Below are 12,954 nucleotides of genomic sequence, written 5' to 3'. Positions count from 1 at the left end.
GGAGAGCATCCTCACACAGAACATGACATCGTGGTTTGGGAACAGCTGTGTGAAGGACCAAAAAGCTCTCCAGAGAGTGATCCGTAAAGCAGAACGCTGCTGCAGGATTGCTCTCCCCCCGCTCCAGGACACCTACACCAGGAGATGCCGGACTAGAGCAGCGCAGATACTGAAGGACCCGTCCCATCCTGGCAACAAACTTCTGCAATCTGGTAGAAGTTTCCGCATCATCCAGGCAAGGACAGAGAGACTCAAGAGGAGCTTCTATCCCCAAGCCATCCGGGCCCTAAACACACACACACCCGCCCTCTCACATCATCTATAATTGACTGAGACAAGATTCTCTTCCAGACACTCTAAACCAAGGAACAATGTACATTCCAAATTCCTTTAATTTTAAATATGTTTATATTGTCTATCCTGTAAAATAGTCAGATGTCTATTCATATTAATGTACAAAATTCGCCTGCTTGCTGCTACTACTGCACATTCACCCAATGTATATACTATATATATATATATATATATATATATAATGTTCTTCCTCTACCCCCCCCCCCCCCATTTTTGCACATGTCGAGGAGCGTGTCAGGCTACATTTCACTGTGTGTTATACTTGTATAACTATGCATGTGACAAATAAAGAACCTTGAACCTTGAACATGCTACTGTACCTTTCATACTTTTCGTACGTTTTTAGATTTCATCCCAATTCCTATTTAAACAATTGTAATTTTATTAATATTTTTGTATAGTTATAGTAGATGGTGGGCTGTATATAAAGGAGGTAAAAAATAAAAAATAAAGTGGATTATTCACTAATCTGCTCCCTGGTCAAGGTCTTTGGCAACCGGTTTGTGAGCAACAACCCCCCCTGGTGTCGGCTGGGGGAACTGAAGCGGCCAACACTGTACGTACAACAGCAGTGTGAAGATGGCGGAGGGTGAATTGAACGTGGATAGCCTCATCTCTCGGCTGTTGGAAGGTGAACAATTTGAGTTATATTTACTGTGTGTTTTGTGGGGAACAGGTGAAGGGTTCGGTGTTCAAAAAATGGGGTTTAAATAATATCCGGTAACTGTCGCGGTTGCCTCGCAAAATGCAGGAAAGTGTTAGCTGGTAGGGCTAACGTCAGTCCATTTTAACGCTATGCCCGGCTAGCTTCGGCCAACGTTACCGTTAGCTGGTCGTGTTTATAAACACTGCAAGCGCTGAAAGCCTAGCGTGTGTTTGCGCAGCAATAATCTGCGGTTACGTTTGGCAGATAACGTATCGTGTCGTGGCCTTTACTTTAGTGTGTAATTAAACTTTCGGTCTGCTGTGTTTGCGGCATTTTTCGTTTTACCCCATTTGCCAAATTATGTGGGGCTGATGTCAAGAAGGAGGGGCGGGGACGTTTTCTTTCCTCCTCGTCCTGCGTGCATAGTATAAAGTCATTGTTACTGTTGTAGGTTGAATCGTTGTACTGTTACGCAGTAGTATTGCAGCTCCCTTTGGTTTAAACGCGTTTGCCCCACATCCGCGGTGCTGACGGTTGTCATTATTTTATTTGCTGCCCCCACAAATTTTTGTGTATTAGTGACCTGGTTATTAGGTGTGCTCTATAAATAAGTGGAAAAGAATAATAATAATAAAACACAAATAGCTTTAATGGGTGTCGTTTATCACTAGATCCTGAATGAATCATAGCTGGTTAACTATTGGGTTGTTTTTTTAAATAAAGTTACCTTTTTTGGAGTGACTTGGTTTGGAGGTGTCTTTTTTAGTGGGTAGGTTGGTGTGATTCAGGACACTCATGCTCACATATTACCTTTATATATCTTTGTTCGCACTAAAGGTACATCAGAATTAAGAAACACACATGTGATAAAAGAATATTAGTGAAATATGTGTTTCTTTGGCTCATCTACAGGGATGTTTAAGTCATACTGTGTTCACAATGACGTTGTTTGCTTTTATACTTTGGGGAATTTTGGTGATGTCTAAGAATGAGGATATTTGGGCCAAGCAGAAAGAAGGATGATGGCTGACCAGCTGCTTCATAGAAGACCGTGAGTTTTCTGTTCCCCTGAGATATCCTTTGAGTCATAGCAGACCACTACAGCGAATTCAGCTGTCCTTGGCATACTTTCCACTGCTGTCTTTGACTCTGGGGGAGGATGCTAGGATAATTCTTGGTGGTAACTGCATCTCCCTGGGTTTCTTACCAGTTCAGATTTAAAGAGTTGTTTTGAATACAGAAAGGTGACTTTGAGACAGCTGTGTGTGTGACTTTTGGCCAACCATTTATCTCTGCTCAAAAGTCCTCCGCTGACGCACTTTTCCTTGGCACTCAGCTCCAACTGTGACTTGTTGATTACATTGCTCATATTTGTAATGCCAGTTGAACTTGGCATTTGACGTCTTTCGTAAGTGATTAGTTTGGTAATAATCTTTGCGGTCTACAAAAGTTTTTTATTTTATTATTATGTTATTGTCTCATAGATAAGTATTTGGTTACCCTTTCAGTTACTGATGTGAGCATCATAAATAGTTATAACTGAGTATTAATTAAGCAATAAATACATGACACATCTTCTTTAATCAAAGGTTTTGCCTCAGAGCTGATTAGAATACTAAAGTAATACAAAACACAAACTCTGTTTTCCCAGTGTTTACCACAGATTCCCAGTTATATATCAAGAGACTCATAATGGTCTTGTGTCAAGTTTCTGAAGAAAGCCCTTTGAAATGCCTTTATTCTGCATTCCAGCATAACAAAGTAGCTTACTGTTTGTTTTTCTGTGTGAGAAAAAGTGTCATTGAGACTGCTTATTCATTCTTATAAAACATGTGAACGCTCGCACAGTTTTGCAAGACAAACAAACAATGATTCTGATTCTGATTGTTGCAAAATCCTTGTCATTGCTTCAGTTTGGCCTTTGCCCCCTCAGTAGTATTAAGTACATAATCTCTTTTAAAAGTGCCAGCCTGCAGAGTGCAAGTGCGAACAGTAAAAGGTTCACTGTTAAAGCTGAGCAGGCTAAACATCCAAGCTTAACTTGCTCTGCTCTGATGAGGCTGGGCTGTTGAGGAAAGAGCCTTACTTCTGCGATTTCATGCTCCGCACTCTGAGAAGCAGATGGGAAATGTAGCAGTGCTGATTCAGTAGATGGAGAATAAGAAATATTAACGGAGGAGCCGTTGAACAGTTTTTGACACTGTGGATTTGGTTTATATTCCTGTGATTTACTCGCTTAAACTCAGATTTGGTTGGATTTCTTAGCTAATGAAACACTGAGAGTCAGGGAGTTTTACTCTCAGTGTAAACAGAATGCATATAAATGTTTATATATGTACAGAAACATCAGGCACTAAGCTTTAGGAATTCCACACAAACACATCAATTTGAACTGCTCCCTTGTGGGGTCATTCTGTGGTCATTCTGTAATGGTATCCATTAAATACAACAGAAAAAGCTACATTGAAAAAGGGTATAGAAACTCATTCTCTGACTAACATGCATTCGCTTCACTAGGCTCAGCTACCCTTTATTGGGCTCTTTTGTGGGCGTCTAGCTTAAAGGCAATAACAAAACACTTTTGTTTCCATGCAGAGAATATGCCTTCATGCCTTGCTTTGATTTGCTTTTTGTAATGTCAACCTAGGAGTTAAAAGAGAGTATTATGAGATCATTATTGAGTCTGTTATCCATTTATATTCATTTCAGCTTTTGTTCACAGTTACTACCATAACAAGTGGTTTTTCCTGCGTAAAGAAATGTTTGCCTCGCCTACAGGGTTTTTAGCCAATGCCAAAGGAACATGACTAGCGCCAGAATGATAAGAACTGAGAATAAAAATAGCAGTTGAAACCCTCTTTGCATGAGCTGTATAGCAGTTCAGCAAATTACCATTTAACAAGCAGAACGTACACTTAAATACTTTGTATCTTGACTTTCATCAACTCTCATTTAACCATAGCTGCCTCCCTCAAACGCATTCTTATGCTCTCTTCCACTGTTGCAAAGAAATAATTTTAACTACTTTTGTTAAATTAAGTTTCATTTTTATCAGATTGTCAGTAATAATAAGAAAATGCATAGATTTCTGTCAAATAGGACATTACAGTCCAATTGCCTTTACTTTACATAGACTAGTCACGCTTACTGTCGTGCGTAGTCATCTCCCAAAGGCTGATTCTATTACTGGTATGATTTTGCATAGCTATAATGCTGTGTGACTGATAATGTGCTCTTTATAGACAATCTTTAAGAAATATTCAGAAATATTACATTTTTTTTCAGACCTGAAATTGAAAATGTCAAATATATCAGGCACAGACTATTTCAAACAATATAAAACTTAACTTTTGTCTATTCCAGCCTCCAGATAAGATGGCAAGCAAGTAGTTCTTAAGTTATAATCTCACTTTTCATATCTTTGTCTGTTTCAGCTGCTGACTATAACCAGCGTTTGCATTTCTCACTCCCCTTTTTTATCGTTATAAGATAAATCTTCACCCAGAGCTGTGGCGGAACGCCAGAAAGTAGGCTTAAGCTACTGCAGCTACACAGCCAATAAACCCACACCAGTGCTCAGATGCAAGCTGCTCTCACAGAATAAGCAGCGTGTTTCTAAAGTATGGCTGAGAATAAGCAGCTATAGGCTACAGAATCATTACGCCCTCAGTTTATTGGCTTTTGTGATACTGCCACAAGTATTTTTCCCTTAGGTGAAGCATTATTCTGTCATGGCCTAATTTTGATGAAGTTTGTGTTGCTGGTGTTGTTTTGTTTTTTGGGAGTTTTTTTACACACTGATTGTTGATAACTCACTCACTTGACAATAGCACTGACTGTGTAGTTTGTCTCCTCCTTAGTGCGGGGATGTCGCCCGGGGAAGATAGTCCAGATGACAGAGGCGGAGGTGCGGGGTCTTTGCATCAAATCCAGGGAGATCTTCCTCAGCCAACCCATCCTGCTGGAGCTGGAAGCGCCCCTGAAGATCTGTGGTCAGTGTTTTCTGCCCTGACCTAACTCTCAATTAAATTGTTTACGAACACAGAAAATTAAAGGAACCTAAAAACATGGGCACCATTGATATTTTCTCTGTTTGTTTTCCCTTTGGTCCAATAATTGGTTTAACACGTACTCTATAGGTTTTGATTATTTTTCTGCGGCCTTTTGAAATGTCAAACAACAACATAATCTGAATTTTTAATGCTATAGTCTGGCTGCAAAGGGTTGGGTGCACTGATGGCAAACCCCCACTCTGCAAAGCACAGACCACAAACTTTGCATAGCCCACAGCAGCAATCTATTTCTTTGATGCAGCTCAGACTTATGTAACCAGACCGGGTAACACTGTCTTATCCTGGGTCATATAGTAAGTCACTGTTACTCTCTTGACTCAGCTGCTCCATGTATGTAACAGAGAATACATTCACACATATGCACAGATTACACACATACTATAGATAAATGAAAAACAAGCAGAGAAATACACTTTTACAAGTGAGCTTCTTCTTTCTGCATTTGAAATAGCCATCACTGTTGCTGTGCCTAACTGGCTCCTGCATATCTCTGCACACTCCCACATGCTTTATCTCATTCCTCCAGTGTATTGCAGCAACTTCAAACAACTCTGAACTGTCTATTACATGTGTCTGCCCTTGAAAGTAATACTGTATACCACCTAAACACTCAGCCTCAGATAGCGCTATTTATATTGTAAGTGAAGCAGTAAGGAATTTTAATTGAATGCTGACGTTGGTGGTGTCTATATGTCTAACATCTCAGTGATCAGTACAGCTAGCTTTACAAAGGCCATGTCTGCCTTTCTCCATACAGGTCTAACTTTGATGAGTTCTAGATGGTGCTGTTTGTAATTGTAACTTTATATGTTTAGTTCTTGAACCTATAACCTCAGGCTAATTAGCTGCCTTTAACCCACAGCTGTGATGGCAGGCAAGCACTGACTATAAAGACCAAACAGTGAATGTCTTCAATTATTTACTTAGGTCACATGGATCAGGTTCTGAACTTACTTGCACACGATCTCATCTGCTTATCGTAATTCTACTAGTGAATGTTTCCCAAGCTTGCAGCTTTGCCACTGTGTAAACTTAAACACAGACTTCTAATAACCATCATTATGAGGGTGAGGATTTTTATTTTTTTTTTGCTACAAAAAAATAATCTATGATTTAAAAAAAAAAACAAAAAAAACCCCCACCATCTTGTAATTAGAGTTGTCTGCAAAATAACCAAAGGGTTAGATTTGTTAATCAGTTGAATTAGTTGAAGAAAGACCACAAACATCAATGCTGTGTGCTCTGTGTATGAGCAGGCCTGAGGTAAATCGTAAATGTGAAACAATTCTCCAAATCCTTGGTTTATATTATGAGCCTCAGTTTCAGAATTATTATACCCCTAGCAAATAAGATACCTTTTATTACTTCTTGACTACAAGGAGTGATTGAGAAGCAGCACAAACAGTTCACAAATTGAAGAGAATAATATGAAAGTATTATGATATGAACTATGAAACAGAAATTGCTTACGATAATTATCTCTCTTTTCCATACTTGCCCAAAGACATGCTATCCTTGTGTGTTTTTAATGAGAGTGATAGAGGATACTTGAGCCCCTGTTTAGTTTAGTTATAGAGTAAGTTTATTATCCTTTTGCTGCAGCTAGAATAAACTCTCACACTATCCATGGAAACATAAAGAGGACCTAAAGCTATTGGAACTGCAAAACATCACTAAGATTTTACAAATTCTGCCAAGGTGCAATATAAACTTCACTTTAATTTGGTGCAATTTTGCTCTTAACGAGACTGTGGTGTTTGTCCCAAGTAGGGAGCACATTAGGCGGGTGTGTGTTGATAGTTAGTTAGAACAGAACACAAGATTGCACCACAAATCAGTTTCAATTGTAGACTTTTTCCTTTAATTAAGACGTCTCTAGTTTTCTTGATTAAAGACCCTGGATTAAGTTGATTGCAAGTCTGTCTGCGATGCTAAAATAGATTCTTTTCTTGCATTTACCATCATTATCGTTAAATCACAGAATTCGGCAAGGTCAGTCTTTAACCAGACAGCTGTTTATTTTGTTTTTGTTGAAGGAAAGTGGTAAAGGACAAACTTAAGGAAGAAGGGAAAAAAACATGTGACAGGGTTTGGCCTCAGCCAGTGGAGCAAGAGTGTTTCTAGAAGCAGGAGGAAACATTGCTGTATTAGGCTACTGTAATATTTTAAAGATCACGAAAACTTGATCTGTGTACTGTACCTGTTTTATTTACATTTGTTGTTTTTCTTTAAATTTGACGTGTGCGTCATGATCCCCAAGGTGATATTCTTACCTGAACACACTATACTATCGTTCGAGACAATAACCCTGTTAGCTTAGTGTTTACAAATATACTCTGAGCGGTATTATTCAGTATTCCTAAAACACCTGTACTCTAATGCTTGTACCACAAATGGACAACATAGCCCATGCTGTTGTGCACTGTTGTTTTTCTAAAAATGTTTTATGAACTTTTATATTGCGTTCTCTTGGAAGATAAATCCTGCTAATTTGTGGTTCTGCATTGTGTTTTGTTTTGTTTTTAGCTTTCCTTTTTCTGCACTGGTTTTGAACCCATAATCTCTGTGCTTCTACTGTCTGTTTGTTTTGACGGAACAGAAACAGGCCAAGTAAATAATTCACTCACTGACAACCTACAGTTTCTTGTAAGAGTGCAGGCAGAGGCTGCCCTTTTTTTTAAAAAAAACAAACAAACCAAAAAAAATCCTGCAAATTCACATTCATATCAGTATGTTTCATTTCATTTTTTTTTTCTTTTTTTTCATGTTAGTCATACAGTAGCTCTTAGTGTGGAATTGATCATACCGAGTGTAAAATGAACCTGGCAGACCTTTGTGAGCAAAACAAATACTGTCTGTGACTTGTACTAATAGTAATTTAAAATATATTAAACTTGTACAGGTAAAATCTGGATATTCAGCATCATCAGTGGAGAAGGGAGAAATAAAAAGTTGCCATAGTATCACACCTCAGCTAAAGTTAACATAATAGTAAGCTATAGTTGACCTCCATCAGACATCCATCCATTTTTCTTCTTCTTATCCAGTCCAAGGTCATGAGCCTATCCCTGTCATAGGGCAAGAAAGAGGTAACACCCTAAACAGACACAACAGAGACAAACAGCCGTTCATGCCTATGGCCAATTTAGAATCAGCAGTTAACCTAGGATGCATGTGTTTGGGAACTTCAGAAAACTCAGTTATAAACCATCCAGGCACAGGGAGAACATGCAATTTCCATCCAGAAAGGCAGTGCTAACCACCATGTCACTATGCCACCCTCCACAACTCAAAATGGGAAAATAACAAACAAAAAAAATGCTGATCCCTCTCTTACACCCCAGCCCACCCACCAACTCCTCATGTCTCTCTGATGAGCAGGTTAAACTCCAGATATCACTTTAAAAACAGCAATTAAAGTGGTAGTTTGGACTTTTAAGAAGCTTTGCTGATTTCATACTGACAGCTTGTGACCTGGATTTTGTGCATTAATGTCTGCATTAATATGTAATTCGCTCACGTTTCAATATTGTAATATTAATGTGAAGGATTATGAAGTTGTTACTACAGTGTAAATGCCTTAGATCTTGACCAGTGGGCTGCATGTCTGGAGCAAAACTTTAAATAAATAGATAAAGTAGGAGGCTGTGAAACACAAGCCAGCCAGCTAAGAACACCAAAAACAGAAAATAACATACTGCCAGACTTAAAGCTATTCCATAAATTATTTATTTGCATGGAAGAATGTGCCTTTGCATGCTGTCCTAAGTGTAGGCCTGTAGCCATATACGATTTGGTGCCAGCCTTGGTTTGGGTTTTGGTGCATGGATGCCTGATGGGCACCGTGAAATAGGGGAAAAAATCATGCCAGCCAACCTCAATATGACTTCAATATAAAATTTACTTTTTCATTGGTCATTTTATTTTAAGGCCAGACAGCTGGACTGCTTAACAAGGGCTGTCATTTCATTGTAATTTGTGCCATGTTGTAATGAGTGTGGTGCATGAATTGGCTTTCCGTTTTGGTCATAATAAAGCCTGTTATTATGCAAACGCTTTTCTGGTAGGCCTCTCTGTAGTCATCTGTGTCTGGAGCACTTAGCCCAAATTAGAGCATCTCTTTAGCTGGTGCAAGAGGATATAAAAGGAAGCAGGTCTTGGCTAGGTGATGAAGTGAGTCTCCTCTGCAGAGACCCTGTGCTCTGGTGAGAGCGACTACCGCTCATCACTGCCTGTCTAAATGTCAAAGAGGAAGGAGATTGAGCGTTAATCCTCAGAGAGTGGTTAAAATTAAAGCAAGTTTGTGTAGATATGTGTGTGTGTGTGGATTTTTGGATGGATGTCCTTTTGTAATTAATGTGGATTGCGAGCGTTCTTTGCCTCAGTAGCTTACTTTGCGTGCTCTGGTGACAGTTTTAATGGTTTTTGTGTGTGTGTGTGTGTGTGTGTGTGTGTGTGTGTGTGTGTGTGTGTGTGTGTGTGTGTGTGTGTTGTTTGGCTTGCTCACGCAGTCCTAATATAGGCTCAGTCTTATGTCCCAACCAAACTACATGTCTTGCAGATCTTATCTTAAAATCCAAACAACTTCAGTGAGTTGTGCATGTAGGAGCCAGGAGGTAGAAAAACACAGCATTAAAAATATTTCTACACTTTTTTTTCCCTCTAGGCAGACTTCTCCTCCTGCCTGTCTCTGTTTAACTACAACATCCTGCCTTTAAACTGTCAAATTAACACCCTTACTTGCCTGTCCCCTCATCCCTTTTACCTCTGTTTCAGGTGATATTCATGGGCAGTACACAGACCTATTGAGGCTGTTTGAATATGGTGGCTTCCCTCCAGAGGCAAATTACCTTTTCCTGGGTGATTATGTAGACAGAGGGAAACAATCCCTGGAAACCATTTGCCTTCTGCTTGCCTACAAGATCAAATACCCAGAGAACTTTTTCCTGCTCAGGGGCAACCATGAGTGTGCTTCCATCAACCGCATCTATGGGTTCTACGACGAGTGTAAGTACTAATAAACTGAGGCTTTACACAGGTGCAGTTCAGTTCTGAGAATATCTTTTGATTTCTTTCACCAGGCAAGCGCAGGTTCAACATCAAGTTGTGGAAGACTTTCACTGACTGCTTTAACTGCCTCCCCATTGCTGCTATTATTGATGAGAAAATCTTCTGCTGCCATGGAGGTGAGGGAGCTACCGTCGACACTCGCTGCCCTGAATCTGAACTGCAGCTTTTTATTAACCCGTGTTTGAAATAGCTCTATAGTTTCTTTAATCAAAAGCAATCTTTTTGCCTTTTTGTTCCAGGGCTGTCACCGGACTTGCAGTCGATGGAGCAAATCCGCAGGATCATGAGGCCCACAGACGTGCCCGACACAGGTACTGTGTGTACCTGCATGTTCTTAGATGTATGCTCGTACTTGACACTGAACATGTTCACTTCCTCTGGATTCCTCCCAGGAATTTAAGTTTATTTTTAAATAGAAAAAACAGCCTCGCTCTTCCTGAGTGTATGACTGTTTCATCAGTAGATCATCTTTGTTACATCAGCCAAGGTTTTAGCAGATTTTTCCATTTGTCTGTTTATTCTCTCCTTTCCACTTTTTTCCCCGCTTTGTGTTCCTCGGGTCCATCTATCTTCTACCTGTGTGTATCCCAGGTCTGCTGTGTGACCTGTTGTGGTCAGATCCAGACAAGGATGTACAAGGCTGGGGAGAGAACGACCGCGGGGTCTCCTTCACCTTCGGAGCAGATGTGGTCAGTAAGTTCCTAAACCGGCATGACCTGGACCTCATCTGCAGAGCCCACCAGGTAATTGGGAGTGGAATTGGGTACGAGTCTGATTGTGAAGTGAAAGTTCCTGTAGGCACAAAGCTAGGATATTGATTAGCCTTTTTCTTTCTTTTTTTCTGTGATTTAAAATTGTTTATCCATTTGCTTCAGTTATGTCCATCCTCAATTTTAATTAATGTTGTTGATGAGAGGACACAGAAAACAGAGCAGAAAACATCTATTAATAGAAGCTTTCTAATTTCCTGCTCCCATTCGTTCTCTGTATTCCTCCCATGTATTGTACATACAGGCACTCAGTTTATAATATTTTTTCTTGTTTGAAATATTATTATGCAAACTATGACGAGGCACTTTATTCATTTACGGCCTGGAGATAGAATAGATGTCTCTTGCTTAACTTGATCTCCTACCAGTGGAGTGGAGTGCATGGAGAAAGGTAAACAGGAGCAACACTTGTAGTATAAAGAGTCATCCACTTATGACACTGTTGCCTGTTGATTGTCACAAATAAGACTTTCTCAAAGTACTGATCATACAACTGAACAATCAGGAGACTGGTTCCTAAGTTACCCACGGTTATTTCAGCTCTGCATTTGGTTTTTCTTATTGATTTCAGATGTAGGTGGTTACGTACACTCAACCTTGATAGCAAACTTGGATTGTGAAACTAGCTGAAGGCCTGTTTCTTGGTATTGATTTTTTTGTAGGCGCTGGAATAATGTCATCTTTCTTTTAACAGGTTGTGGAGGATGGATACGAGTTCTTTGCCAAACGCCAACTGGTCACACTTTTCTCTGCTCCAAACTACTGCGGGGAGTTTGATAATGCAGGCGGTATGATGAGTGTTGATGAATCCCTCATGTGCTCCTTCCAGGTAGTGTGAAAACCATTTGCCTTTTTCGGGTGTTTGTGTGTGTGTGTGTGTGTGTGTGTGTGTGTGTGTGTGTGAACTGACAGTGACACATTTCTCTGTGTTTGTGTTTTAAAGATCCTAAAGCCCTCAGAGAAGAAGGCCAAGTATCAGTACGGTGGTGTAAATTCTGGCCGGCCCGTCACCCCACCCCGCACCACCCAAGCCCCCAAGAAGAGGTGAACATACAACCGTGGCTCTCCCTCCTCCTTCTCACCTCATACAACCCCCGTCTGCCGTCATGGCACCCCTCTGTAACTCCCCTGTATAGTGAAGATACAGGGCTTATCTAATTGCCCGAATCTTTTTTTCTCCTCCTTCCCCACTCAACCAACCCCCCGTCAACTCCACTGACAGCTCTTTTCTTAATGTGTACGTGTACATAAATTTGCTGTGACCAATCTTTTTCTCTTTTTTTGCCTGTTTGTTGGTATTTTTGATATTATTAACAAATAATCTTTTTTGGTGGTTTTATTTCTAATGCTTTGTTTTCTTTCTTCTCTGGTTTTCTGGGCTTCTGTGTTGTGTAAAGGAATGGCTACTCTGTTTAGAGCGGCAACATGACCAAGTCACCATAAATCTTTTTCAAAACAAAATGAAGGTTCAACGTTATTTTGCCTTGACCTCTGAAAAAGCCGAGAGAATCTTTTCCGTGTGTTTCAGTTCAGACTGCGGTTTCTGTGCAATGATAGTTCCCTAGACACAAATAACATTTCTTTTAATCCAGTTTAACATCTTAAACTCGTTACAGCATGTGCAGTGCACTTTGTGGTTGTTGTGCACAAGCCCATTTTATATATTTAACCAATGAGAAAGCGCAACTCCCAATGAGTAGCAGAGAATGTGAACAGACCGACTTGAATGAAATATAGAGGCTAAATCAGATGCTGCTGGCAGTGACACGCTCTACCCGAAAACAACGCCCTCTGGGCATCGATTTCTCCACTCTGTTAATGCCTCCCTGCGCCACAGCTCCACTCCCACACAAAAACATGCCGCTCTCCACAGAAAGCTGGCATTAACCTTTTCTTTGGTGTATTTGATATTTGTTCTGATTAGGATAATTTGCCTTCATTAAAAAAAAAAAAAAAGATCTTGATTTATAGTGAAAGGTGAGCGAGAGAGACTTTTTGAATGTTTGAATGTCTGTGGTGGGTTAAGTTCTTGCAGAAGCAT

General features: G+C 40.0%; 1 protein-coding gene across 1 annotated transcript; it reads left to right on the top strand.

Annotated features, from left to right (window-relative positions):
- Positions 1–868: 868 nt before the first annotated feature.
- Positions 869–12,179, top strand: LOC113012140 (serine/threonine-protein phosphatase PP1-beta catalytic subunit-like). Its single transcript, XM_026152156.1, has 8 exons — positions 869–985; positions 4,861–4,992; positions 9,850–10,080; positions 10,155–10,259; positions 10,383–10,454; positions 10,735–10,886; positions 11,608–11,742; positions 11,857–12,179. The coding sequence occupies exons 1-8, from the start codon at positions 934–936 to the stop codon at positions 11,959–11,961; spliced, it is 984 nt and encodes a 327-aa protein (XP_026007941.1). The 5' UTR covers positions 869–933; the 3' UTR covers positions 11,962–12,179.
- Positions 12,180–12,954: the final 775 nt, after the last annotated feature.

Source organism: Astatotilapia calliptera, chromosome 19 (genome assembly GCF_900246225.1).
Source record: "Astatotilapia calliptera chromosome 19, fAstCal1.2, whole genome shotgun sequence".
Classification (NCBI taxonomy): Eukaryota; Metazoa; Chordata; class Actinopteri; order Cichliformes; family Cichlidae; genus Astatotilapia; species Astatotilapia calliptera.
The sequence above is the reverse complement of the archived record's forward strand: the minus strand, read 5'-3'. Positions and strand labels throughout refer to the sequence as shown.

Coding starts and splice junctions, on each gene's coding strand:
- LOC113012140 (XM_026152156.1), top strand. CDS start 934: ATGGCGGAGGGTGAATTGAACGTGGATAGCCTCATCTCTCGGCTGTTG. Junction 986..4,860: donor CATCTCTCGGCTGTTGGAAG/GTGAACAATTTG, acceptor TCTCCTCCTTAG/TGCGGGGATGTCGCCCGGGG. Junction 10,887..11,607: donor TCATCTGCAGAGCCCACCAG/GTAATTGGGAGT, acceptor TTCTTTTAACAG/GTTGTGGAGGATGGATACGA.